Source organism: Cupressus sempervirens, chromosome 8 (assembly GCF_028749045.1).
Source record: "Cupressus sempervirens isolate cs-2001-9-10 chromosome 8, ASM2874904v1, whole genome shotgun sequence".
NCBI classification, from domain to species: Eukaryota; Viridiplantae; Streptophyta; class Pinopsida; order Cupressales; family Cupressaceae; genus Cupressus; species Cupressus sempervirens.
The window spans coordinates 46094060-46121871 of record NC_143125.1 but is presented as its reverse complement, the minus strand read 5'-3'; the positions used below and the strand labels follow the sequence as shown (position 1 = coordinate 46121871).

The following is a 27812-nucleotide window of genomic DNA, read 5'->3' as shown; positions in this document are numbered from 1 at the left end:
TCAGCTAATAATATAGTTTCATATAAGTAAAGATCAAATCAAAAATCTATAAAAATAATTATAATAATTATTTGGATCAAATTATTATACAAACTGTATTATATCATGATAACATTTTCTTATAAATATAGACATATTATTGTTTTTTTTGCAAAAGAGTGTGTATTAAATTCATTTCAAGAATTTTGTCTCTATTTCTTCCAAGGTCAATCCTTTGGTTTCAGGAACCAAAAAAATGATGAAAAACATTGCCACGACAGCAATAAGCCCAAACACTAAGAAGAGAAGTGCAGCTCCAATTAGTGCCTGCAATGGTACCACGATTGTTAACTTTGTGCTGATAAAAACTTTGATACTACTCAAGTAATGATAAATTGTTACGAGATTTACAATTGCTTTACAAAATGTTAAACTCTATTTAATGTACACACATTAAAGAAATACATTTTACAAAATACTTCACTTGTACAACGTTTTGGTAGATAAAAGCTTTCCTCTACAAAACTAAGTAATATTTAGTAGTTATATAATATTTAGAAAATATATTTAATTATTTAAAAATACTTTATTTTTACTTTAAAGTTATATAATTCTTCGATTATTATATGTTCATTCAATGGGTCAATGTCGTGATTAATTATTATTATTTGTTAAGCTTGAATAGACTCAGGGCCATGATTAATTATTATTTCTTCACACTCTTGCCTCCTCTTCCCCTCCTCTAGGTTGTGTTTCTAGAACCCCGCATTGTACTATGGGGCTGTCTATAGTCTACCAACATGAATTTGAGTTTGGTAATGTAGATTCCACTTGCCTTTGCCCCAAGTATGAGTTTTCCCCAATCCTCCATGTAGTCACATAAGACCATTCACAATCGTTGTGCATGTTCTCTTCGGCCTTGGCAAGTTGGTGCCATCTTTATTGAGATTAAAAGAATGCAGGTACAATGGGTATCCCAAAATCCATCACCAATCACCCACCACTATATGAAAGCCTCTTCCAAGAACCACAATGAACAGGAAAGTCTCCAGCCCCACCCTCCACTTGACTCTTACACATCTAGTAACTACTTGACACATCTACGCCTTTGAGCTGAATTCTATCCCTCATGCACAAAAGAGGGATGAAATGTTCGTGTTAGCTCTCGATTCGTAGTCTGTCAACAAAAAATTGTAACCTAGGAGCCCACACACCATTAGCACAAACCATAAGTCATCCATGGTGAAGACATTTTAAAGCCTCTCCACCGAGACCTCTCCCTAGAAAAGCATTTTCTCTTTTGGAGACTGCAAGTTAAAATTGGCTTTTCCATGATCACTAGTCACCACTTTCCTTCCCTCTCCAACAAGCATTGGTAAATGCAAATTGAAGTTGATATCCTCTGCAGGCCATTCATACACCATCTTTTCCTCGGGTAGCCAGCCAATTAACTTTGCATGCATTAAATGTTCATCTTTTCCTACGCTTTGTTAGATTTATTATCTTTTCAAAAGCCCTCTGGTTCCCTTGAGGTAGTTCACTTATAGTTTGCAGACAAAAACTTGCAAAAAACTTAGCAGATACACAAGAATTTAGAAAGTATTAAAATTAAAACCTCTTGAAGAAATATATTTTTAGTAAAATTCAATTGCAAAAAGCATAGTTTTGAAACTTTACAACTTCTGTCTGAGTTGTCAAGTATTCTCTATTGTTTTAGCTGGGTGAGTTTTCACAAGTTTAATTCTTGTGCTTATATTAATATATAAGCACCAAAAAGTTTGGGTAAGAATGTTGACACCAGTAAAACATTGGTTAGAATGCATTTTTCACTTGTTTTTGCTATAACACCATGCATTTACTCTTTCACAGTGTCAATTTTCAAATTAATGCATTTGGCAATTTAGTTTAAGAGATTTTAACTTTTAATACTTTCTAAGTTGCCAAGTTTTTGTTGAGAATTTACAAATTTTCCATAGATGCCACTCAAGATAAAATCCTAAGCACTTTCAAAAGGTTATCCTGCCTCAACTCAACCTTGTTTTCTCTGAATCTTTTGGCACAAGGTGTTGGAACGTTTGGTCAATGTGCCAGAAGTCTATGATTCCTTGAAGATGGCACTATTTCTATTTTGTGAAAATTTGGAAAAAAAATCTTTGAAAGATTGGCTACTGTATTGAAGTTGCTGAGCTTAGTTGTTGTCTGATAAGACATTATTGGATTGAAATTTGGACATCAGAAATATCTCTTAACATTGAAGAGAGAAATGGATTAGTTGCCAGCTTACTAATATTGACAAACAAGCAATGATGGTATTGGACAGGATGAAACAATTTTGTTTTTTCAGAAGCCTCATGAGAGCAATTAACTCAGAATTTAACTGTACTGCAAAGTACGAGTTTCTCTTGTTTATGTGTTAAGTTAATACTGTTAATGTATAACTGAAACAGCATTTACAAGATAGAAATATAATTTCATACAATATAGCTAAAAAAAATGTTTACCTTCAATGGAGAGAATGAAAATGTAACCAATGCATTTGCAGCGAAGTTAATCAGAACTGCAATACTTAATCCTCGACCTCGGGTACGGAGTGGGAAAATTTCTGATATCATCAACCAACCAATGGGACCAAAAGATGCCTGCATGACAATTAAATTTAAAAAAATATTTAGAAAATATGGCTACTGAACCATTAAAACAAAGTATTTGAAAATTTGAAATCCAATGAGAAGATAATCCAATTAAAATGATAAATCTTAATAATTAGACTGTATATACTTATTTCTTATGGGTCTATATATAATGTCAAGGCCTATGGCACAAATCTGTTGGTGGAAAATTACATCCATGGGGATTAAAACTGGAGTTCAGTATGCAGTGTGCCAAATCCTTTATGTAATTGGAACTGCTTATAAAATAAAATGCAACTTCTTCTCAGAATGATTTATACGCTTTACAGGCCAAATCTGTATACAGTAGCCCTACGAGAACAGTATCTGTATTGTATGGGCTACAGGCACTTCTGAAAAAAATACATTGGCAGATGAACATCACAAGCATTGCAATTGTTCATGAATAAACATGATAGGAATGAAGTAGACAAGATTTTATCTGAATTTATTTAGTCTAATCTGTTTTGGTGTTTTAGCAGAGATTGTACTTTATTAATATCATAAAATATTGTCCTTTTTTCCTCAGCTAGTTTGCATTACACTTGCAGATCAGCAGGGCCATGCAGAGAACACAAAATTATAAATATTATAATAAATTTCATGGGACAGAAACAGGCGGCATCCAGCAGAATAATAAGCAGCTAAAAAGGACAGAACGAAGTCCTTCGATTAGGACACAAACAAATGAAAATCAAACATTTCATGCAGCAGGCTGCACATTAAGGAATCAGGATGGCTGAGCCCCATGATTTTCTGCACCTTTTTGACAGCTGAACCATGTAAAAATTCCACCATGTTGCAGAAAATGGTGTAAGTGAACTTAAGCCACACTTGGAAATGCAAAAGTGGCTTAAGGGTTTAAAAAATTCCCCTTGATAAACTAGGATACACATTTAGAGTGGTTAAATTTGTAAAACGTTCTTCCCAACTTCAAAAGAGTGGTTCAAGTGAACAAAAGCTCCACTTTGGCTTAAGTCAACAACATTATTCTCCATCACAAATAAATATGGTTGGAAAGTGTCAGCACGGCTATACTTGTGGAAAAATTCTCTGCCATGCTAAATAGGTGGCTAAATTGTCCTAGATGTGTCCCAGGGGAATTTAAGCCACTCAATTACTTTTTTGGCTGACATCTTCCATGCTTAAACCACATATAAACTCCGCAATGTCTTCTTGAGCTGTAGAGATTTTCAAACAACTCAGCCTACATCAATTTCTAAGCAGAAATCTCAATCAAATGCACCATAATGCCAAGTTAGCAATGCTGTGGAACATAAAAATGGTATTAAAATAAGAAAAAAAGACCACTATATTAATAAGCTATGACTCAAGCATTAAAACACAAATTTTTTTACTCTACTTGCAAGTTTCAGATTTGGCATCTTTTCAAATGCATGCCAGTTGTGTTCTATTTTTACAGAAGTGTGTATTTTTAGCAGTTTCATTTCAATCATTGTTTAGAAGGGATTTGCTTTAAAGTTGCCTTTTTCTACCTTTACAGAAAACCGAAAACATTTAATTTTAAAGTTGGATTTATGGGCCAATAATGATCATTCAAAAGTTCCACGAACCAAACATTTGTAACCTATAAGAAAGTTTTTTTGAGTACATATAATTAAGAGAATAGTTAATGCTACACTTGTGCTATTGAAACTATTTCTCAAACATTTTATCTGTGTTTGTATTTCTCTTGATTAAATTCAAACTTCAAGCTTTGTGTTGACGTTGTTCATCTAAGGGGGTAGCCTTGTATGCAACATAGCAATAAGTTACCTGAGGCGGACGTGTAGGCCTCAAATGTGGAGGCGGATGCTGGCAAGAACCACATCCTGGGCATGTGAATGCCCTCTGGATATGCATCCACATGCCCAAGATGCACTTGCTAGCACCCACCAGGCCTTTGTGTGCATCCAAAGACATCTGAACAAGAAAGCATCAACTAATGTTAAAATGGGAAAAAAAAATTACAACACCTTTTAACATGTGTTTTATAACATGTTTAAATCATTATTTTTCTCTAATCCCTAAAACGGCCCTAATAGAGGCCATTCACCGTTTTTCATCTCCTTTGGTCTCCAATTTGAAATTTTCAAGGCAATGTGATTAGTTTTGAAGAGGATCATTCATGAGGTGTCAGATAGATTCCCAAAAGGAGATCTAAGAGTTTAACATTGCATTTGATCCCATTCTTGAGTCCTTTAATCATCTTTTTTTTCAGATTTTGATGAATTTTTTCAAGTTTGGGAAGAAAAAATTCAATGCTTTTTTCTCTTTTTTAGGAAATAAAGAAACAAGTTTAGCAATCTATTTTAGTATTTTGTATCTTTTTTTGCACTTGTATGCTTGATGTTTATAGCTTTTTTCTAATTTGAAATTATTTAATTTCTTATAATATTAAGGAATTAGATTGTATTGTGCAAGAATGGCTGCCAATGGCATTCAAAGTTCAATGGGAGAGCAAGGAGCCAATAAATTCAAAATTGATGTAGGATCTCATTTATTGAGACATACAGTAAGAATATCACACAGGTTTCGAGAGGTGGTTCATATATTTGCAAGTGTAATGTAAGTGATAGAAAAAACCATTCAATAGCTCGTATTCTCGGGTCAAACTTCATTTTATGGGCCCTTCTAGTAAAGGAAGGGGCATTTGCAAGAACAAAGATGGAATGGTGATGTCTAATGCATAAACAACAAGATATATAAATGAACAAGAATAGTTGATAAATTGAATAGAAGACCAAAACAAAATTCTTATCAGTCTCCATCCAAAAAGAAAAAAATGCAATTACCCATTGAACTAGATGTATCCTCCAAACATCCATTTTTGCAAATACCTGTATCAGAAGAGGAAGTAGAAATTACCACCCACAAAATAGGTCCATTGGACACAACATTTAAAATGGAAGAAAGAGAACTTGCAAATCAAGTCATTGCACATCGCCTTTATTCCAATGGTCATCCTTTCAACTTGATGAGATCAACATATTTGAAGGAGATGATAGCAGCCATCAAAAAAGTATTGGCTGCTTACACAATAGCCGAGTATGAAAAGGCGTGTACCACCATATTGCAAAAAGATACAAATTCTATAAAGAGATCTCTTCAATCAAATAGAAATTCTTAGAAAACTTCAAGTCTTTCTATTGATTATGATAGATGGAAAGATGCAAGAAACCTGCCATTGATTTATGTGATTGCAGTGCCCCCCAAAGGAGCAATGTTTTTTAAGGTAGTTAAATGTGAAAAAGAGATTAAAGATGCATAATTCATTTCTATAATTCTCATTCAATCCATATTAATGATTGCTGTTATGTCTGATGGTTATAGCAAGATGACATTTCAGTTTGTAGCACTTTGTCCTCGTTCGTCTAAAGCAAAGAGTTTTTACTGCTCCACTTGAGCATTCTCCAACAAAATAAAGTAAAGAGAAGATGTTCAATCAATGATAGATGAGATTGCTTGTTTGCTGATTGAATACCTGATGAACGGAATCCTTCCTTCAATGGTTCTTTGTATTGTTTATTCCCACTTGACCTTTTCTTGGAGTAGTTAATATTAGAATAATATTTATGTTTCTTTTTAATACTCACTATTGTATCTTATTGTATCTCTGTAAATATTATAATGTTTCTAATATTTAGGTGTAGCCTAGAATAGAATGTTTCTATTCTATTCAACTCTCCTCTTTGTATATATAGATCTTTTGATCTCTGATTAATAAGTCAAGCATTCTGCCATTTACGTTTGTAACATGGTATCAGAGCATATTTTTTTATTTTTTTGAAAATTATAATTTCTTTTATGAAATTATCAAAGCCAATTTTTGAAATTATTCTGTGATCCTTGCTTTCTAATCTCAAAACCCTAAGATTTTTTTCGACTAGGATTTTTTTTTGACAAATAGCGGGTTGTTCTTGGTGTTTTTTTGGAAAATCAAGGGTTGTTCTTGGCGTTCTTTCTTGGAAAATTTGTGGATTGTTCTTGGTGACAGTCTGAAACACTCAGCAAATTGTGGTCGTTTGTACTTAACAAAATCGTGGTCATTTTGCCTTTTTTTCTACAGCTCACATTTTGGATCTGTGTGACTTGTATTTGCAAATTGGGTCTTTTTCTAGTGTGATTTGTGTCCAAAAACAAGAAAACGTCTCTACATTTTTTTTAAAAACGCCTACTCCTACCACATCCACCACCGTTTGGAGGTCAAAACTCTGTGTTTAGTGTCGTCTCAGCCTAAAGTCACAATTTGGGCAAACACCATTTTTTTTGTTGTCTTTGACCTTCCAAGACGCCGACTAGGGTTTTTCCTGAAACCCTAATTTTTAGGGTCAGAAAAGTTTTTTGATTACAAATTCTTGGTGGGTTTTTCGAGATCTCAATTAGGTTGTCAAATTTTTCTGGGTGCCTCAATTTTCAAGCCAATGGATCTAGATTCCAGCAACATATTATTTCTGGGTTTTTTGAGCTCTCTTCTGGGTACTTCTCTGATTCTTCTGGGTCTTTCATTTTCTCATCTTGAAGTTTGTGCCATTTGAGATATTCACATATTATGAGCATTTGTATCAGCAGCATCAAAAGTCAAACTCAATTAAAAAGTGAGCCAATATTGCCCAACACTTAGAGCAGAAAGAATCTATCTACCATGCCTTTAGGGCCAGCATACCTACAGATCATGTGAAATCTTCGGCCTGGTACATACATTATGATGCCTCCCGACATTTCACTCACAAGCGTGATTGGTTTGTTGAATTCACTGCCTATTCTAACTCAGTAATCTTTGGAGGCAGCGAGGAACACAATATTGTCGGCAAGGGCGATGTTCAGATTTAATCCGGAGGAAGAAGACTCATGTTCCTCAATGTATGTTATGTTCTTGGCATGAAACATAATCTTCTGACTATTAGTCAGATTATGAAGCACTCCCCTCAGTTGGATGTCATTTTCAATGGAAATAAGTGTTTGATTATTGATCGTGCTTCTCACACTACAATTGCTATCGGTCTTGAGGATCATGGTATTTATAGGTTTGTAGATTCAAGCAATTCTCTTGAGCGTTCCTTCGTCGCCAAATCATCCTTTCTCAGCAGCCTCTAGCATCAACGATACGGTCACTTGAACATTCAATATCTAGCACAACTTGCTCGGGATGATTTAGTTCATGGCTTACCTAATATATAGACCCAGAACCATCACGTTTGCGGAGCTTGCTAAGCAGGGAAGCAACATAGGACACCATTTAAGGATGGTGAATCATGGTGGGCATCTAAAGTACTCTAGCTGGTCCATGTTGATGTATGTGGTCCTATGAATACTCCTTCTGTTACTGGGAATAGTTACTTCTTACTCCTCGTGGATGATTTCAGTCGCAAAATGTGGGTATATTTTCTTAAGCAAAAATCAGATGCTTTTCCTGTATTTCAACAATTTAAAGCCCTAGTAGAAAGAGTCTGGTTCCCCCATCCGTACTCTTAGGATCGATAATGGGGAGGAATTATGTTCTTTTACTTTCTTTGCCTTCTGTAGTACTCATGGCACTAGACGTCAGTTCACCACACCTCACATCCCTCAGCAAAATGGTGTTGTAGATCGTTGAAACCGTACCATCATAAAAATGGCTAGGGCTATGCTAGAACATAGAAATGTTCCTAGAAAATATTGTGCAGAAGCAATATCCATAGCTGTCTACCTTCTTAACGGGTCACCCACCCTTGTAGTTAAACATAAGACTCCTGAGGAAGCCTGGTTTGGTCACAAACCTAGGATCAACCATTTGAATTTTTTTGGCTCTCTAACATATGTATGGATTCCTGATGTCAAATGCAATAAGTTAGGTTCCAAAAGCTAGAAACTCATGTTTACAGGATACAGTCACACATATGAGGCCTACAGACTGATTGATGTAAACACTGATAGTTTAATCTTCAGTCGTGATGTTGTGTTTAATGAGGAACTCGAACCATTTCAGCTCTCTGCTTCCCCATCGCATTCTGAAATTCAGTCTTCAGCAATCTCTGACTTGGGTCCTTCTATTTTATATGAGTCATCTGATGCTACGGATACACCACCTCAACCATCTGCAGATAATACAACTTTTGCTCCTGCTCTAGCTATTCCGACAACATCTGATATTGGCTCCTCTACTCTTCGGCCAAGATGGTGGGCTCAAACAATTAGCGATCTTCATCCTAATGAACTCATTGACAGTAGAACCTCTAGAAATAAGAGCATTCAGCACAACATAGTTAATGTTGCTCTTATGGCCAACATCCACAGTATCCCTGCGCCCCAGACATATGCAAAGGCCAAAGGACTTCCAGAATGGGAACAGGCAATGGATGCTGAGCTTCAGAGTCTTCAAAAGAACCACACCTAGGTTCTTTTAGATCTGCCTCCTGGGAAGAAACCCATTAGCTGTAAATGGGTCTATAAGGTCAAGTACCATGTAGATGGTACCTTGGACAAATACAAAGCCAGACTTGTTGCTCGAGGATTCACCCAAGGCGAAGGCATTGACTATAAGGAGACCTTTGCCCCGACAGCCAAGATGAGCACTATTCGCTTTCTTCTTGCCATTGCAGCTCAGTATGGTTGAAAAGTTCGTCAGATGGATGTGAAGAGTGCTTTTCTCAATGGTGAATTACAGGAAGAAGTCTACATGACGCAACCCCCAGGTTTCAAGGTTGTCGGTTCAGAACCAAAAATATGTAGACTCCAGAAGGCCCTCTATGGTCTTAAACAGGCCCGTTGGGCTTGCTACATAAAGATTGATCAGTACTTGGTTGCTCAAAAATTTCAACGTAGCCCGTCAAATAGTAATCTGTATATTAAACACTCTGGTAATGATATTCTTTTCCTTGTTATCTATGTGGATGATTTGATCATTACTAGGAGTTCAGAACATTTGATTTTAGAAATCAAACAGGATCTATGCAAAACTTTTAATATGACAGATCTTGGATTGCTTCATTATTGTTTAGGTATTGAGGTTTGGCAGACTGACAACAATATTTTTTTGTTCTCAATCCAAGTATGCCAAAAATTTGCTTGACAGGTTTCAAATGCAAGATTGCAAACTTACCTCCACTCCTATGGAGACTGGTCTGAAATTGTCCGCACAAACTAATTCTCCTCCTATAGATGAAACACTCTTCAAGCAACTAGTAGCTAGTCTCATCTACCTTACTACTACTAGACCTGATCTCAGTTTTGCAGTCAGCTACATCTCACAGTTCATGACGAACCCCAAGACTGATCATTGGATTGCAACGAAACGTGTGCTATGCTATGTACATGGTACTTCAGATTATGGTCTTCTTTACACAAGGAGTGCTACTCCTCAACTCAGTGGGTTCACCGATTTCGATTGAGCCGACTCAGTTGATGACAAGAAATCTAATTCTAGCTATTTGTTTAGTATCGAATCTACAGCAGGTACTTGGACGAGTAAGAAGCAATAGGCACAGGCACTCTCCTCTACAGGAGCAAAATATAGAGGAGCTGTCAAGGCAGCTTGTGAAGTAGTTTGGCTCTGTCAGATGCTTGCAGATATGCATATTCCTCAAGCAAGTCCGACTTCATTGTTTTCAAACAATTAGGGAGTACTCAAACTTGCTAAGAACCCAGTGTTTCATGAATGAACCAAGCACATACAGCTTCATTGCCGCTACATCCGACAGTTAGTAGAAGATGGATTTATTCAATTACTCTATGTGCCTACCTCAGAGCAACCAGCAAATATTTTCACAAAACCCCTTGGTCACGACAAGTTTGTTAAATTTAGAGAATCTATTGGTGTAGTAAATAGATTGAGCATTAAGGAGGAGGTATTAGAATAATACTTATGTTTCTTTTTAATGCTCACTATTGTATCTTATTGTATCTCTATAAATATTAGAATGTTTCTAATATTTAGGTGTAGTCTAGAATAGAATGTTTCTATTCTATTCAACTCTCCTCTTTGTATATATAGATTATTTGATCTCTGATTAATAAGTCAAGTATTCTGCCATTTACATTTGTAACAGTTAACTTTCTTGTACTATGTATTTAGGAGGCATCAGGTGATAAGTCATATTTCAACAATCATGACTTAAAGTAAACAACACTCCTTGGTAAATTAATTATAAATCTGCTACGCCCTTAATATTGGTGTATATAGGGTTATGAATAGTCAACTTGTGGCTTTATTAATCCTCAATTAAGTCATGTTATCATTATTATATTATTATTTAGGTAGGTAGGTCAGCCTAGATATTATGTAGGGTTGTGTCTATTTAACACAAGCATAATTAGGTATATATAGGAGGTTGTGAGTCTTATTTCAACATCATATTGTGAAGTGTATTCTCATTGGAGAAATTTGGAGGTTGCCCCCTCGAAGTGGCCTATTACCCTCATTTATTATCAAGTATTTATATAATATTTCATATTATTTCTTCTATTGTGCAAGTTATTTCATTACAAGTGGTATCAGAGCATGATCTTGGCACCGTAGAGGCAAGATTTTTTCTCAACCTTAGGGCAATTTTAGGAAGAGCGTAACATTCAAATTTTAGAGAATTTTCAAAAAATTTTAAAGGGTTTTTGAAGACCATATTAAAGAAGTTTAGACGAATTGGAGCAAATTTAAGAAAATTATTGTAGAATTACTATTTGTACACAATTTATTGAGATTTTCATATCTCTCACATCTTGTCGAATTGGAGTATAATTTGTATTGGGTTTTTGAATACATAGTAGAGGAGCCTAAATTTCAAAGCTTAGAGAAATTGAAAAGAAATAAGCAAGATATTGCAAAATTAGGAAAATTCTCTCTGAAGGCAACAAATTTGCTAATTTTTTGGGGATTTTTTCCGCGTAAGGATATCTTGGCCCTAGTAAGTTACAAAAAATAATAATAACAATAAATCAGGGAATTTACGTTTCATTTGTGTTATTTTTTTCAAAAATATCGGTTTCCATCATGACGGGGCCTTCAACAAGAGACACAAAGAATGTTACCACATTGGGGAAATCCTCTGATCAAGACTAGGAAGCAACAAAGGATAGTAATCCCAATGAAGAACTTAGTAAATTCAAGGAAGAGGTTTAGAGGGATATGTGTGACCTACGAGGAGATATATCATATATACGAAGCATGCTAGGCACCTATATGAATGAAACAAGGAGCTCTCAAGCAATCAAGGTGAAACCTTCAAGTCAACTACTAATGACACAAATCTTATTAATACTACAAGATCTAGGAATTTTTTTTCCAAAGGTGGATATGTGCAAATTTGATGGCAAGGATCCTCTAACATGGATAAATCAACCATATGGACAAAAAGTCACAATAGTTTCCTTATATCTAGAACTAGATCATTTCATTTGCTACTGTTCAATTTGTACTCATAGGAGGAAAAAGGGTATCGTGGTCAATTTTTACATAAGAACTCCAAGCACAATATAGCAATAGTGTGACAAAAAACTTCTTTACCCAACTTGCTAAGCTTCAACAAACATAATCAATTAAGGATTATATTCAAGAATTCCAAAATCTATCCTTAAGAGTGGATACAATTATATAGGAGAACTCGAATGATTTATACTTAGGTGGTCTCAAGGATCACATTCAACTTGAGGTGCGCATGTTTTGTCCCATTTTAATAAATGCGTCTTTTATATTGGCACATAGGGTAGAGGAGAAGTTCCTGATTCCTAGAAAGCAAGGGGCTAATGTGACAAGAGAAAAAGGGTATTCAACACCTTCTCTTCATCAACCTACTAGGTTGATCCCAAAACAATTGAGGAGAAAAAGAGAAAAAGGGTTGTGTTTCAATTGTGATAGCAAATTTAGTCGAGGACATAAATGTAGTGAAAAGAAATTGTTCTCTACTGAAGGTCCAAGTGAGGAAGAAGAGGATGAGCCCATATCAAAGGAGGATAGGGAGTCAGGTGAGGAATCACATGATTCTCAACCAGTTATTTCTTGTCATGCACTCTCAGGTTTCAATGCACCACAAACTCTCAAGGTAGTGGGTTTCTTAAGGAAACAGAAAGAAACAGTATTGATCGACTCAAGTAGTACTCATAATTTCATCAACAAAAAGTTGGCAACTCTTCTAAATTGTTTTATATATCCAGCCCCAGAGTTTCAAGTTTTCATTGCAGATGGGGGCACAGTTGTTCAGGGAAGTGTCATAGCATCAAATTATCCATGGGAGATTATCAACTTGATACCCCAATGTATGCGATATCCATGGGTGCAGCGGATATTGTTTTGAAGGACAATGGCTTACTACATTGGGAACAATTGAGATGAACTTCCAAGAACCATTCATGCAATTTCAATCAAAAGGAAAGGTAGTGGAGCTAAGGGGATTGGAGGAAAAATCCCAACAGATGGTAAGCTCTCATCAAATGCAAAAGATTCTTAAGAAAGACGCAGACAGATTTGTGGCCCAGCTATGTTCATTAGAAGTCTCTCAATCTAATGGTCTTACTCATCCAAATTTACAAGCAATAATTGATTGTCACTCAGTGATTCTTGGAGATATGCCTAAAGGACATCCTCCTAAGAGGGATCATGACCATACCATACAACTAGTTATAGGGAGCTAGCCACCAAACATTAGGCCTTATAGGTACCCACACATACAAAAAAGTGAGATAGAAAAAACTGTTGAGGAAATGCCAGAGGCAAGAATTATCAGGCATAGCCAAAATGCTTACTCCTTACCTGTTGTGATGGTGTGTAAGGAGAATGAAACTTGGTGCATGTGTCCAAATTATAGAGTGCTCAACAAGTACACAATTAAAGATAAGTTTCCTATTCCAGTAATCGATGATCTTCTAGATGAATTAAATGGAGCTATGTATTTTAGCAAGTTAGATCTTAGATTGGGTTATCACCGAATTCGGATTAAGGAGGAAGATATTTGCAAGACAAAACTTCGAACTCATGAGGGTCATTATGAATTTTTGGTGATGTCATTCGGTTTTACCAATGCACCATCCACATTTCAAAGTTTGATGAATTCCATTTTTAAGAGGTTCTTGAGAAATTTTGTGTTAGTGTTTTTTGATGATATATTAATTTATAGCAAGACTTGGGAAGAACATTTGCAGCATGTAGATCAAGCATTACAATTACTCGAAGATCATCAACTCAAAGCTAAGCCAATTAAGTGTGCTTTTGGTCTTGAGGAGGTGGAGTACTTGGGAGACATAGTTTCACATGGAGTAAAGGTGGACCCTAACAAAATTAAGGCTATCATGGAATGGCCTATTCCAAAAACTATTAAGAAGCTGAGGGATTTCTTGGGATTAACAGGATACTATAGAAGATTTGTGAAGAATTATGGTCGTATAGCAGCACCCATTACCACTCTACTAAAGAAGGATTCTTTTAATTGGAATGAATCTGCTAATGTATCATTTGAGCAATTGATGAAGGCTATGTGTAGAACTCTAGTGCTTGCCACTCTAGACTTCACCAAGGAATTCATTGTGGAATGTGATGCTTTTGGAAATGGGATAGGAGTAGTTCTCATGCAAGAAGGTCGACCAATTGCTTTTCAGAGTCATCAATTAGAAGGTAAAAATCAACTCAAATGTATTTATGAGAAAGAAATGCTAGCAATCCTTTATGCAATTAAAAAATGGAGACCTTATTTAACGGGTCGACACTTCAAGGTTAAGAGTCAAGACAGATCATGATAGCCTAAAATATTTTTTGGAAAAAAGACTATCGTCAGAAGAGCAACAAAAATGGGTCACTAAGATGTTGGGATATGACTTTGAAATTGTATACAAGAAAGGGAAGGAAAATATTGTGGCCGATGCACTTTCCAGGAAGGATGAAAACGATGAAGCCTTATTGTGTGCCCTTTCAATATTACAAGAAAATTGGGTGATAGAAGCCAAAGAAGAGTGGCAAAATGATATTGCAACAAGTATTCTCATCAAATAAATAAAAAGTAACCCTAGTAGTTTAGATAAGTTTTGTTTAAAGGGGGATATTCATTGGTATAAAGAGCACTTGTATCTCTACAAGACTTCCACTCCTAAACATAAGATTCTCAAAGAACTACATGAGTCCCCAATTGGTGGTCATTCAGGATTTTTGACAACATGTCATTGGGTCAAGCAAGATTTTTTTGGGAAGGGCTAAAAGGTGATGTTCAAAAATTTGTGGCTAAATGTTTGGTCTGTCAAAGAAATAAGGGGGAACAATTAAGACACCAAGTCTCTTGCAGCCTTTATCTATTCCTAGCCAACGTTGGGAAGAGGTATCCATGGCCTTCATCACTGGGCTTCCCAAATCTAAAGGTCATAATGTCATCATGGTAGTACTTGATCGCATCACTAAATATACACATTTCATTGCATTATCACATCCTTTTACAACAAGTATAGTGGCAAAAGTTTTCTTGGAGAATATCCAAAAGCTACATGGTACACCTCAGGTTATTGTTGGTAATCGTGACCTTATCTTTACTAGTCACTTTTGGAAAGATTTATTCTCATGTTTGGGTACTCAATTGGCTCATAGTTCTTCATACCATCTTCAATCAGATGGGCAAACTAAGGTTGTTCATAAATGTTTGGAAGGATATCTACATTGTTTCACTTCAAAAAAACAATCCCAAACGGTAGATTGGCTACCTCTTGCAGAATGGTGGTATAATGCTTCTTTCCAGAGCTCATCAAAAATGTCTACATTTTTGGCACTTTATGGATAGCATCCTCCTTCCATCACATTATCATTAAAGGCCCGTTTGGTGAGTGAAATAGGAATACGTATTCTGGAATACGTATTCCGGAATATGTATTCTGGAATAGAACGTATTCCTGTTCTCGGTTTGGTTCAGCGAATATTTGATGGGAATTCGCGGACCTGAAAATTTATGTTTTCTAAAATTTAAAAAAATGGAATAGGAATACGTATTCTAATACCGCCTATTTTGGTGGAATTGCAAAACCCCATTTTTGGGCCAAAAATGGAATACGTATTCCACTTTTGCTTCGTATTCCAATCCCGTTTTGGTGCATCCAAACAAAGAATTCACAATTTTTTGAATACGTATTCCTATTCCGCTCACCAAACGGGCTCTAAAGGTGTCACCAAGAGTTCAGGCACTAGAGGACCATTTGCTTCATCAACAACAGGTACTTTGAAGACTCGAGGAGAATTTAGCTATGGCACAAAATCAAATGAAACAAGAAGCGGACCAACATCGTAGTGAAAGAAATTTTGAAGTTGGGCATTAGGTCTTCTTGAGATTGCAACCTTATAAACAAATTTCAATGAAGCGACAAAAAAGGAATAATAAGTTGTCTCCAAGATATTATGGACCATACCAAATCATGCAAAAGATTGGTAGTGTTTCCTACAAGCTTGAGTTGCCACCAACAACAAAGATACATCCAATTTTTCATGTTTCTTGTTTGAAGAAGGTATTTGGGCAAAATATTCCTACTCAAACAGTACTACTAGAACTTGATGAAGAAGGAAGAATAACTTTGAAACCAAAGTGTATTCTTCAAACATGCATGAAGAAGCTAAGAAACAGAACCCTGACTCAATGGAAGACCTTTGTAACATCCCGATTTTTCGGGTCTTATTTAACAACTATCATCTCCAAGAAATACAATTATTATTTCAAATTCATAAAGAAGATAGTTATAATAGTCATGTTCATGTGAAAGAGATTTATTGTTAAAAACAATTAAACAAAATTTTTTAACTTAAAACATCATCATTGAATTTACTATAGAAAATAAAATCCACATACCATGGAATTTGACCAAGAAATCATTGTAGGATGCTTGTGCAACCACCCAAGTTAGTCCACATATACCACTATAACAATATCAAACAACAACTACCATCGAATACCGCTATATCGAAATTAAATGACGATTACCATTAAATACCACTATATAAAATTAGGGCATCACATACCATTGTATCTACTAGGACATCAATTACCATTGGATCATTTAGGGCTTCTAATACCACTGTATCAATTAGGGCTTCCGATACCACTGATTCAATTAGGGCTTCTGATACCACTGTATCAATTAGGGCTTCTGATACCACTAATTCAGTTAGGGCTTCCAATACCGCTGTATCATTTAAGGTTCCAGTTATCACTCAATCAATTTCAGATTTCTTTCCTTCTGATTACTTAACTTTGACAGTAACTCGAGATTAGGAAATATACTTATATTCGATATTCATATAAATGAAAAACAATCAATAAATTTATCTCTTGCATCTAGGTGTAACGATAAAATAACTCAATTAATCTTACCTTCTTGCATATTAATCATAAAAATGATAATACCTTTTTTCTGACAACCAATTAAATGTATGACTTATCTTTGTCCGATGCACGTCTGGTAACTTATGGAGAGGTAAAACATTGTCAAGGGCTTAACCACCCAACCTTGGACCAAATTTTATCCCCACACGATCTCTAACGAGAAACGCCCTCCCTACCTTGAATAGCCAGGGGTCATCTTGTTATCAACTAAGCATCCTGGTATCTAGACACCTCGTTTGACTTGACAGTAGGAAATTACATTTAACGAAATCATGCATGAGCTATTAATTAATATTCAAATCTGATTTCATTGTTGATTCTTGCAAGTTTAATTTCACCTCTTCACCATTCTGTGGCTTCTATGTCCACATGAATCCTAGGTGTCTGAAAGATTATAATCACCTTGTTATTATGTACATCTCTTTATCAATTTTATGGCATCATGCCAAATGAACTCCTCAGTATTATGGAAAATTATGAGCAAACTACTCTTTTATCTTTTATAATGAATTGTGACAAAAATAAAACTTGTTCTTGAGATCGGCAATATTCATAAAGGTTCTTGATACCATTTGAATTTTTTTTTTATTTGATACTAATTAACTGAAAATAAAGAGGTTAAGAAGAATTTTTCATGAATCTTCAAGGTTCAACAATTTGAGATTTATCACATCATTTAAGACTTCTCCAAGTAAGCTCACAAATTTGATCATGATCAATATGCCTTTTGGATCATCTTATTCCTTGTAATCCGTGTTTATCTAGACCCTCACAATGTATTTTGCATACAAGGTATTGACTTGTTACTGATCTGGCCTTTTTCCTTCTTTAGATCCCTTCCTTTACTCCGATAATTTACCATATTGAAATGCAAGGGAAATGTATGCATTTTCATACTATTAAAAGGAAAGGATTAATTTAAGTAATAAATTTCAGTTCTGAAATGTTATTACTATTACTTGGATCCCATGAAGCCTAATTCGAATTCAATCATAGAAATAATTCTCTTATAACACAACAAAGTGTTTGCCTTTTGCCCAAGTTCAAAACCTCTTATTTTTGGAAAGAAAATTGGGATAGAGACACATTTCGATCTGAATCTTTATATGACAGATCCTATAAATTGATCTGCATGGCCTAACTAATAGTTCAAGTCACACACTCCCATAATCCATTCTCTCCATTTGAGATCAGTATCTACTTCAATTCTTTGTATTAAATATACTTAATAATACTTCATAATTGAAAGGAGAAATCCGAGAAAAATGTTTTCCGCGGCAATGATCTATTAGAAAGAAAAAATAATAGGTTTTCAATACTGATTCAAAATGTCGATTTCCTTTTTATAAAGGACCTGAAATACCTTGTTTGCAGATCATTAGAAAATGCATTAACATAAATACAGCAGTAAGAAGGGGTAATATGAAAGTGTGTAAACTATAAAAATGAGTTAAGGTCGATTGGCCCACACTAGCACTTCCGCATAATAACTCTACCAAAGGAGTTCCTATTAACGGAATGGCCTCAGGCACACCAATCACAATTTTGACTACCCAATAACTAATTTGATCCCATGGCAAAGAATAACCAATTACACCGAAAGATATGGTTAATACGGCAAGAATTACACCCGTAACCCAAGTTAATTCGCAAGGTTTTTTGAATCCACCTATTAAATAAATGCGAAATACATGTAAAATCATCATTAAAACATCATACTTGCCGACCACTGATGGACCAATTGGATTAGCCAACCAAAGTTCACTTCAGTCATTATGTATTGAATAGAGGCAAAAGCTTCTAGAACAGTGGATCAATCGAATAGCCTAACTCTAATGAAAACTTATTATTAATAACCCAAGACCAAAAATACCAATAGATGGGACCACCAAATAATCTGTTGCAAGAACAAATTCAACCATATTCAAAAGGCTATATCATTCGATCCCTATCCAAATGGCTATTCCAATTATATATCAGTTCATCCGGAAATTTTGGTTTGACTTTTTCGTCGCTGGATCCTAGATGCTCCTTCTTTGCATTTATTACGATCGATTCTCACTTAATCTTCGTTGCTCAGCTATATATAGTATAGCCAAGCATTTTTTTTGGTACTAAACTAAGTTCTATCTAGGATTTTTTTTTTCATAAGCTAGGTTAAATTGTTCGATAAACATAAGGAGAGAGAGGGATTTGAACCCTCGATAGTTTTTAACTATACCAGTTTTCAAGACCAGAGCCATCAACCACGTGGCCATCTCTCCCCAATGAGCATAACTCATTTTATCTCGACAGATAATATCTGTCTATAGGGCTAATATATATATATATATATATATATATATATATATATATATATAACTATTATGATTGATGATAAAAATAAAATTTGCTTATTCTTTCTTTATACTCGATATTCTAAAATTTCAATTCATTTATGATCAAATAAAAATCTGTAGTGCATTTTAATTAAAAAGACCGGATAGGGATCAAATGGTATAGCCTTTTGAATCTGTTGGAAGCTTTTAAGATTACAATCATCACTGTTGCGTTCCAATCGTCTGTGTTTGCATTAATTGCGATTTCAATTCTACTAGTAATTGGTGTACTTGTCGCACTTTCCTCTCCTAATGGCTGGTCAAGTAAAAAAATGTACTATTTTCAGGTGTATCATTATGGATTAGATTAGTCTTTTTAGTAGGTATTCTAAATTCTTTCATATCTTAAGATATATTGATCTTTTTATCCTTCCTCCCCCTAAGCCTAAATTAATTCACAAAGGAATTTAATTTATGATAAATAAAAAACTAGGTAATGAAAACTATATCATTTTAAGATATTCAATTATTTCTCATATTAATAATTCTAATTGGTTTCATTCTCTATTCAATTCTATTCTTAATACTACTATTAATCTACAATGAAAAATTGAATTTATAAATAAGAATGTGTGTACATAACTAATAGCTCAGTACCTGAACTGAAAAAGAGTTCCCTCTTGCTCATCTTACAAATATTTGATTAGTACCAATGCAAATCTTTTGCAGGAAAAAGATTTAAAAAAGTAAAAATTAAATATGAAATCGATTCAAAAGGCTATACCATTCAAAAAATAAACCCAATTATATATCTTCCAACAGATTCAAAAGGCTATACCATTCGATCCCTATCTGGTCTTTTTAATTAAAATGCACTACGGATTTTTATTTGATCATAAATGAATCGAAATTTTAGAATTTTGAGGATAAAGAAAGAATAAGAAAAATTTATTTTTATCATCAATCATAATAGTTTTATATATATATATATATATATATATATATATATATATATATATATATATATATATATATATATATATATATATATATATATATATATATATATATATATATATATATATATATAACTATTAAACCTATAGACAAATATTATTTGTCGAGATAAAATGAGTTATGCTCATTGGGGAGAGATGGCCGAGTGGTTGATGGCTCTGGTCTTGAAAACCGGTATAGTTAAAAACTATCGAGGGTTCGAATCCCTCTCTCCTTTTGTTGATTGAACAATTTAACCTAGCTTATGAATAAAAAATTCCTAGATAGGACTTAGTTCAGTACCAAAAAAAATGCTCGACTATACTATATATAGCCGAGCAACAAGGATTCAGTTGGAAGAATAATGGCAAAGGATATAACTATCCTTCTAATATCTAAAAATACATTAGATATTTATAGTTTTATCTCTCGTTTAATTAAGAGGGGTCATGGAAAGAACAAGTTCAAAATCACGATCAATTCCTTTCTCAGATCCTACTGCAGTTGCACGAGCTCTTCCTGAATGCCACAAATGACCTACGAAAAAGAAAAATCCTAGAACAAAATGAGAAGTGGCTAACCAACTTCGAGGTGAGACATAATTGACCGCATTAATTTCGGTAGCTACAGCACCCACAAAATTTAAAGAACCTAAAGGAGCATGAGTCATATATTCTACTGAACATCGTTCTTGCCAAGGTTGGATGTCTTTTTTCAGCTTACTCAAGTCCAAACAATTAGGACCTCTTAAAGGTTCCAACCAAGGAGCACGAAGATCCCAAAAATGCATCGTTTCCCCTCCAAAAATAATTTCTCTAGTAGGAGAACGCATAAGATATTTACCTAAACTAGTGGGCCCTTGGGCAGACCCCACACTAGCTCCAAGACGTTGGTCTCTAACTAGAAAAGTAAATGCTTGTGCTTGAGAGACCTCTGGGCTAGTAGGTCCATAGAATTCATTGGGATAAGCTATATTGTTAAACCAAACAAAACAACAAGCAATGAAACCAAAGACAGAGAGAGCTGCCAAACTATAAGATAAGTAAACTTCTCCGGACCATACAAACGCATGGTGATCCCACACAAAAGGTTTTGTTAAGATATGCAGATACCACCGAAGATACAAAGGGAACTTAGCCACACGTCCTCCAATTAGATCTTCTAGATTGTCCACACTAACAATCCATCCCTCCCCTCCAAAAGGGGATTTTAGTAAATAACCAAATATAGTACTTGGGTTAAGTGCAAGGTTCGTAATTTTTCTTATATCTCCACTGTCGGGAGCCTAGGTATCATATATGCCACCAAAATACAAAGCCTTAAACACTAGGAGAAAAGCACCAACACCTAGCAAGATTAGGTGAATACCTAAAATTGTGGTCATTTTGTTCCTATCTTTCCATACAGAACCAAAAAATGGAAAAGATTCCTTCCTTGCAAGGCATTTTGCCTCCCAGTGGAAGCATTTATGTTCTTTCAGATATTCAGTTTTGGCAGTTCTGAAATCTATTTCTTGTTCATCGGCTTTCTTGGGTTTGGTCTTGATTTTGGAAGGTTTGTCATCTACTTTGTATGTCTCATCCAATTTTGATTTAACCTAGTCCCATGCTTTCTTATCACCTTGTGACACTTTCTTAGCATCTTGTCTCAAAAAAATCTCCTTTATTGATATTCGGACTTCTTTTTTTCCTCTCTTGATTTTATCAATATTTATTTTTGGATGATAAATATCACATAAGTCTCGAACTAGAAAATCTCTCGATTTTTTTGATCTTTTCGAATTCAAAGATTTACGTTTTCGACTTAATGCCATCAATTTGTCTCCTCTCTTCTCTTTTTTTCTCTTTTTCTTTTTGGGCAGCTATATTTGCTAGTTGTCTAGCTCTCTATTCCTTGAGAAGTCTTTTCTTTGATTCTCGCCTTCTTTGCTTCTTTATTTCATCTTCTGCTTTGAATGTACTTGTCAATCTATCGACTTCTTCTGGAGAAGTCGCCGCCTCTAATTTTTTGTGTCGTGTTTCTCTTATTTGAAGTCTCTCCTCTTTTCGTTTTCTTTGGGCCTCCTTAATTTCTTGTTCAGCTATGGCTTTTCTTTGCCTTTCCTCTTCTTTCTTTCGAAGACTTTCTATAACGAAAGCATCAACATCAAAACCTTTTGGTATTTGGATTTCTCGAAATTTCCACATTTCAATCTGTCTTCTTATAATATTCAGAGGAAAAACATCACCAAGATTGTTTGCATTTTTTATTTTTTTCTAAGATCTGGGAACAACCAGAATTGGAATTTGTAATATCGACTTTTCTTGTAATAGTTTTTTTAGTTGCAGCGCAAAATTTATCGACAGCCATCTTTTTCAATTTGGATTTGGGAGAATCACAATTCTTTTTTTTCTTTGCGGAAGAAAAAAAACTTTTTCCAAGAAGAATCATTTTTCTTCTTTTTCCTCTTCTTCTTCTTGGAAAAACTGGGATTTTTCTGCATAAATACTAAATAGGATATTGATTCCAATTGCTAATTGTTAGCAAAAAAAAACCTAAAAAAGCACAAATGCTTTGTAATGAGTTGATCAGTCAATAATCATTTTGGAGTTCTAACTTCAATTTACTTAGTAATCTCTTTCTTTGTAAAATTCAACTTCGATAATGATCTCAAAATGGATTCATTATCATTATTTAAAATGGAATGAATTTTTCTTTTTTATTAACAAATTTATTTTATTCAAAATAGAGTAAAACTTATTTGCTCCGATTGAGTTGAATCACCATTTAAACCATTCAGTTACAATAACAACTTTAGATCTAATAAAAACACACTAGCATGTTCTCCATGATATTATCCCTTGAACGTACTACCAGAGGTTCGAGATGAACATGATATAGTCACATCACACAACTGGGCAGCAGTAAAACACATCCAGAATAGTCATCATGAAACATAATCAACAAGCCCAAATGGGAGAATTATCAATTCCAACAGTAAGTACCAAAAAGAGCTCACTTCAACAATAAGTCAAATGTGACAACTGTCACAAAGAGAGCGATAGATAAAATTTGATGACTACTCCAAGAGAGGAAAATACTAAAAACCAATGCTAGCCCAACAACATGAGGAAAGTACCTCCAGCCCAATAAAATAAGGCATCAAACAAATCACATTACAAGTGATGACTGAGTACAGTCACGCAAGAGGGATAAATCACCACACAATGCTAAGGAATACATCATCCTAGCATCGTTAGAGAACACACTCACACTCATCAAGCAGTATACCATTAGTAACCTCATGCATATGCAGACAACAATAATTTCCATGCAATGCAACATTTAAATGTTCATCAAATTAATACAGTTCTACATAAGCTTAAGAAGCAATCAGATTGGGGACTTAAGTCATTAACCCAAATATATAATGCAAACCTACTCTTTGCAATGATTCACAATAAACACTCATTTTCAGTGAAAGGAACCATTTCATCATTATAACAACAAAATAAAGAATCACAATAAGATTCAGTCATTTACTTACAATTAGGAGAAAACAGGGAAACAATGCACCTACTCCACAAGGAGAACAAAAAGAGGCACTCAAAGCCAACAAATGGAAACCAATCAGTGGTTCCATCCAAAAAAGGTCACACAAGCAACCAACCAAACAAGGCACATCAATCCGCTAACCAAACCAGGAAGACTCACTTCCTTCTCCACACACTGCTCTAGTTGCATCTACTGGACAAGCAAGTCCATCACGAGTAGATACCAAAGCAACAAAGATCACGAGTTCTCACCAAGAGACTCGCACTCAACCAACGCAGCAACAACTACAAGGGCAACATAACACAGAGATCCCAATGTTTGAACATGGGCTCTGATACCAGATGTAATGCCCCGCCCGGAGATCCTTGGAAACAAGGATTCAAATCAAGCCAAGATATTTTTTTTTACAAGTATGAATGCACATGACAACATCATACAAGGATCACAAAGATCACAACGGAAGACTTCAACACAATCCTAGCAACCAACGAATCTCTAAACGCCACTACCAAACTGACACACACAAACAAAGCCAACAACGACAACACACATGATGAGGGCACAAGAAACAACCACTCATCAACTAAACACCAAGCTGGGGTAAAATGCAGAAACTTGAAATCTGGCTAAGCCTGAAATCCTGAAGCCCTGAAAATTGGCTAAGTCTGGATTTCTGAAGCCCTGAAATTTCCTAAAATCCATAACTTATCTCTGAGAGGTCTGAAACCTATCTCAAATGATTTGTCGCATATATTAAAATATATCTTAAGTATAAGTTGACGTATATACTTAAACGATACATTTTAAACCCCAAGAGACTAAAACAGAAACACAAAAACTGCATTCAAGAGAAACCAACAGAATGCAAAATGCAACAGCATAGGGTCAAAGAACGCCCAAAAGGGTATCCAAAACCACTCTCAAAAAGATCGGATCACGAAGAAAAGTGCCCGCTGATGGCACGCGCAGGTTTTTCACAAAAACCGTGGGACACTTTTTACTAAGGGAGGGCGATACTTCTCCTTAAGGCGTGCGACACTCTTCCAATGTCGTACGACATTTCTCAAGAAGGCATGCGACACTTTTCAGCATTGTACGACATTTCTCAAGAAGGCGTGCGACACTCTTCCAGTGTCGTACGACATTTCTCAAGAAGCCGTGCGATACTTTACAGTGTCGTACGACATAGTTTGCATGTGCGTGCGATACTTTTTAAAGTGTCGTACCATGCTGAACAAATGTCGCCCATAGAAACACGAAAACACTCCTAGAAGCAAAAAGGACCAAAATTAGAGCAAAGAACCTCCACACCAAGGAGTACCGGATCCACAAAGGCTCGAGGAATGAACACTCGAGTGCAAGAACAACACAGAAAGGAGAACATCTATCCATCTAAACTGAAGCAGCAAAGAACACACTGAAATAAACATCGCAGAGAGCTAAACAATCAAACTAAGTACGCAGTTCCTCCCAACCGTCAATAGCATCATAAGACCATCGTGGGTCCTAGCCATCCCCCGCGCGTAACATCCCAAGCCACCGACCAAATCGTCAGTACTGTCGTAATAAGGACGTCACTACAAAAACATGCACAATAACAGCATAAGAAAATCTAACATGCTAGTGATAACGCATAAGATAATCCTACAGTAGATAACATCACCTATCACATGCTAAACAACAATAAGCAACAGATATACTACTAAAGCAAATCACATCATCTAATCATATGCTAAACATCATGATAAGGGAATGCGTCAAGTAAAATAACATCATCTAAACATGATATACAAGCATCCCAATGAAAGCATAAATCACAAGAAAGCATACTCCGAAACCCGAAGTACTAAGTGAAGACATCCAGCAACAATCGCACTAGGACAAAAGATCGTCTCTGTACACCGATCCCTAGCAGTGGTGAAGGTAGCTACGCCTCCCAACCACGTGGCACCCATAGGTCCACACCCGCCGTGCTGATGGAGATAATGATCCAACCACAAACACACATAAAGCACAACATCCAAGGCTAACACTCACGCTAGACAGTATGATGGCTGCAACCAAGAACCTAAGACAATGCAAGGAGTACAGGTCCTGGTCAGACACTCAAAAAGCTACTAAGTAGGGGCTGACATCATGGAGAGTCGCTTGGCATCTAAAAGTCCAAGCTAGTATAGGCAGCTACTCTTCTCAACAGAAGGCACACAACCTAGGGCAACAACTCTTCTCCACGGAAGGCGTACAACCCCGAGCAGCAACTCTTCTCGATGGAAGGCGCACAACCCACACATGTTATTAAGTTATCACTTAATCAAAGCTCCTCTCGGCCATACCCGTGGCGTCATGATCGTCCGGCTGCGAGATAGAAGCCCCCTCCATATGCTACCCTACCCTACCCATGCTCATCCTATGACAAGTGCCCGTGGGCATGCATACTCTCATCCCAACATCAATGATCATAACTTCCGGCAAATCCACGGAAGATCGGGCCTCGCAAGTCACCCAACAAATGTACGCGTACGTACTCGTGTGTGGCGCACCACCATCACAAAGATCATAACACAAGGAAGGGAATGAGAACACAATGCAAAGAAAACACCCAACTGAAAGCAACACGGGAAGGACGGATTCTACAGGAATCCCAAAGCCAATAAAACCATACATCATGAAATCACTCAACCGGCCTCAATCCGAGAGTATGGATTCTACACGAATCCCAATGATGTAACAAGACCAAACATCGTGAACTCACTCAACCGGCCTCAATCCGAGAGTATGGATTCTACACGAATCCTAGCGTTCACGAAACAAAAGCAAAGGTCCAATAAAAAACATAACAAGTATAAAATCACTCAACCGAACACAACGTCGAGAGTACGGATGCAACACGCATCCCAATGCAACATAAAAGTGCAAAAGTGGTCTGACTGATATCCAAACGGATCATCAAGGTCCACGATCCACATTGTGCCAAGAAAACCCGAGAAAACAAGACGGCATGCAAAACGAGGTAAAAACTCCAAAAATTTAAAAAACTTCTAAATTAAAACCCATTTGGCCTTTGGGTTCAAAAACCCCAAAAATCCAAAAATAAATGGAATCGGACACCATATGCAAAAACGGCCAGCATAACGGTGCAAAATCCCAAACGCTCATCCCAAAAAACAGGGAAATGTTCATACCTGCCCAACCGGGTAGAACTAGCATACAGAAACGGAGGGGAACACTAGTTCTCAGCCCCCAAACAAACGGCTACCAAAAACAGAAGCAAAAACGGAGCAAAAACAATAAAACAGGAAAGCCCTACCTCACAGCCAAAAGGGCAAAACGGAAAACTGAACCAGAAAATAAAATGCTCGCAGAAGTGGCTGAAAATCGCGGCAATCCAAGGTTTCCCCGAGTTGGATCCAACGAGCTCAACCTCGCGACAATCCCACGCCCGTAGCTCCCACAACGAACAAAACAGTAAATCCTCATGAAGAGGATTTTGGGTTTTACTCTCCAACTTTCCAATTCAAAAGTGAGAAGTGAGGAATTAAATTCCTCTTTGGATACTTATTCACTTTTTGGGTGAATAATCAATTAGGGCATTTAACCAGCCAATCTAGTTAAACCCCGAATCGACCCAAACGAAAACACGTTATTCCTATAAATAGGAATTCATCTATGGCAAAGCTACCAAAAATTAAAATAAATCAATTTAAAAAGCCCGAAAACCCAAAAACACATAAACCTCCTTAATAACTTTTCGCGACAATGCGAACTTCCAAATGCACAGACACGCTTACTGGTCTAATCACATAATGCAAATGAGTTCGGATTTAATAATCACCGAAAGGTTTAAATTAAACATTTTAATAAAGGATACGTCGACCATACAAGGACAACATTGGTAAAATATAAACGGCTGAATCACTAACTCCAAGTGCCACTGCCAGGGATATAAATCCTGCACACTAAACAACACGATCAAGTGCAATTGCATATAATAACATAGCCGAAGC

At 35.9% G+C, this 27812-nt stretch overlaps 1 protein-coding gene across 2 annotated transcripts in view; it reads right to left on the bottom strand.

Moving 5' to 3' along the window:
* Positions 1-35: 35 nt before the first annotated feature.
* The window catches only part of LOC149541530 (D-xylose-proton symporter-like 3, chloroplastic), a 222124-nt gene continuing 194347 nt past the window's right edge, over positions 36-27812 (bottom strand). For both annotated transcript variants that reach the window (XM_089796756.1, XM_089796757.1), the window contains 2 exons: positions 2481-2618; positions 36-306 (listed from right to left, as the gene is read on the bottom strand). In XM_089796756.1, the coding sequence (XP_089652882.1) occupies positions 172-306; positions 2481-2618 (273 nt within the window). In that variant the 3' untranslated portion in view covers positions 36-171. The remainder of the gene's footprint in view (positions 307-2480; positions 2619-27812) is intronic.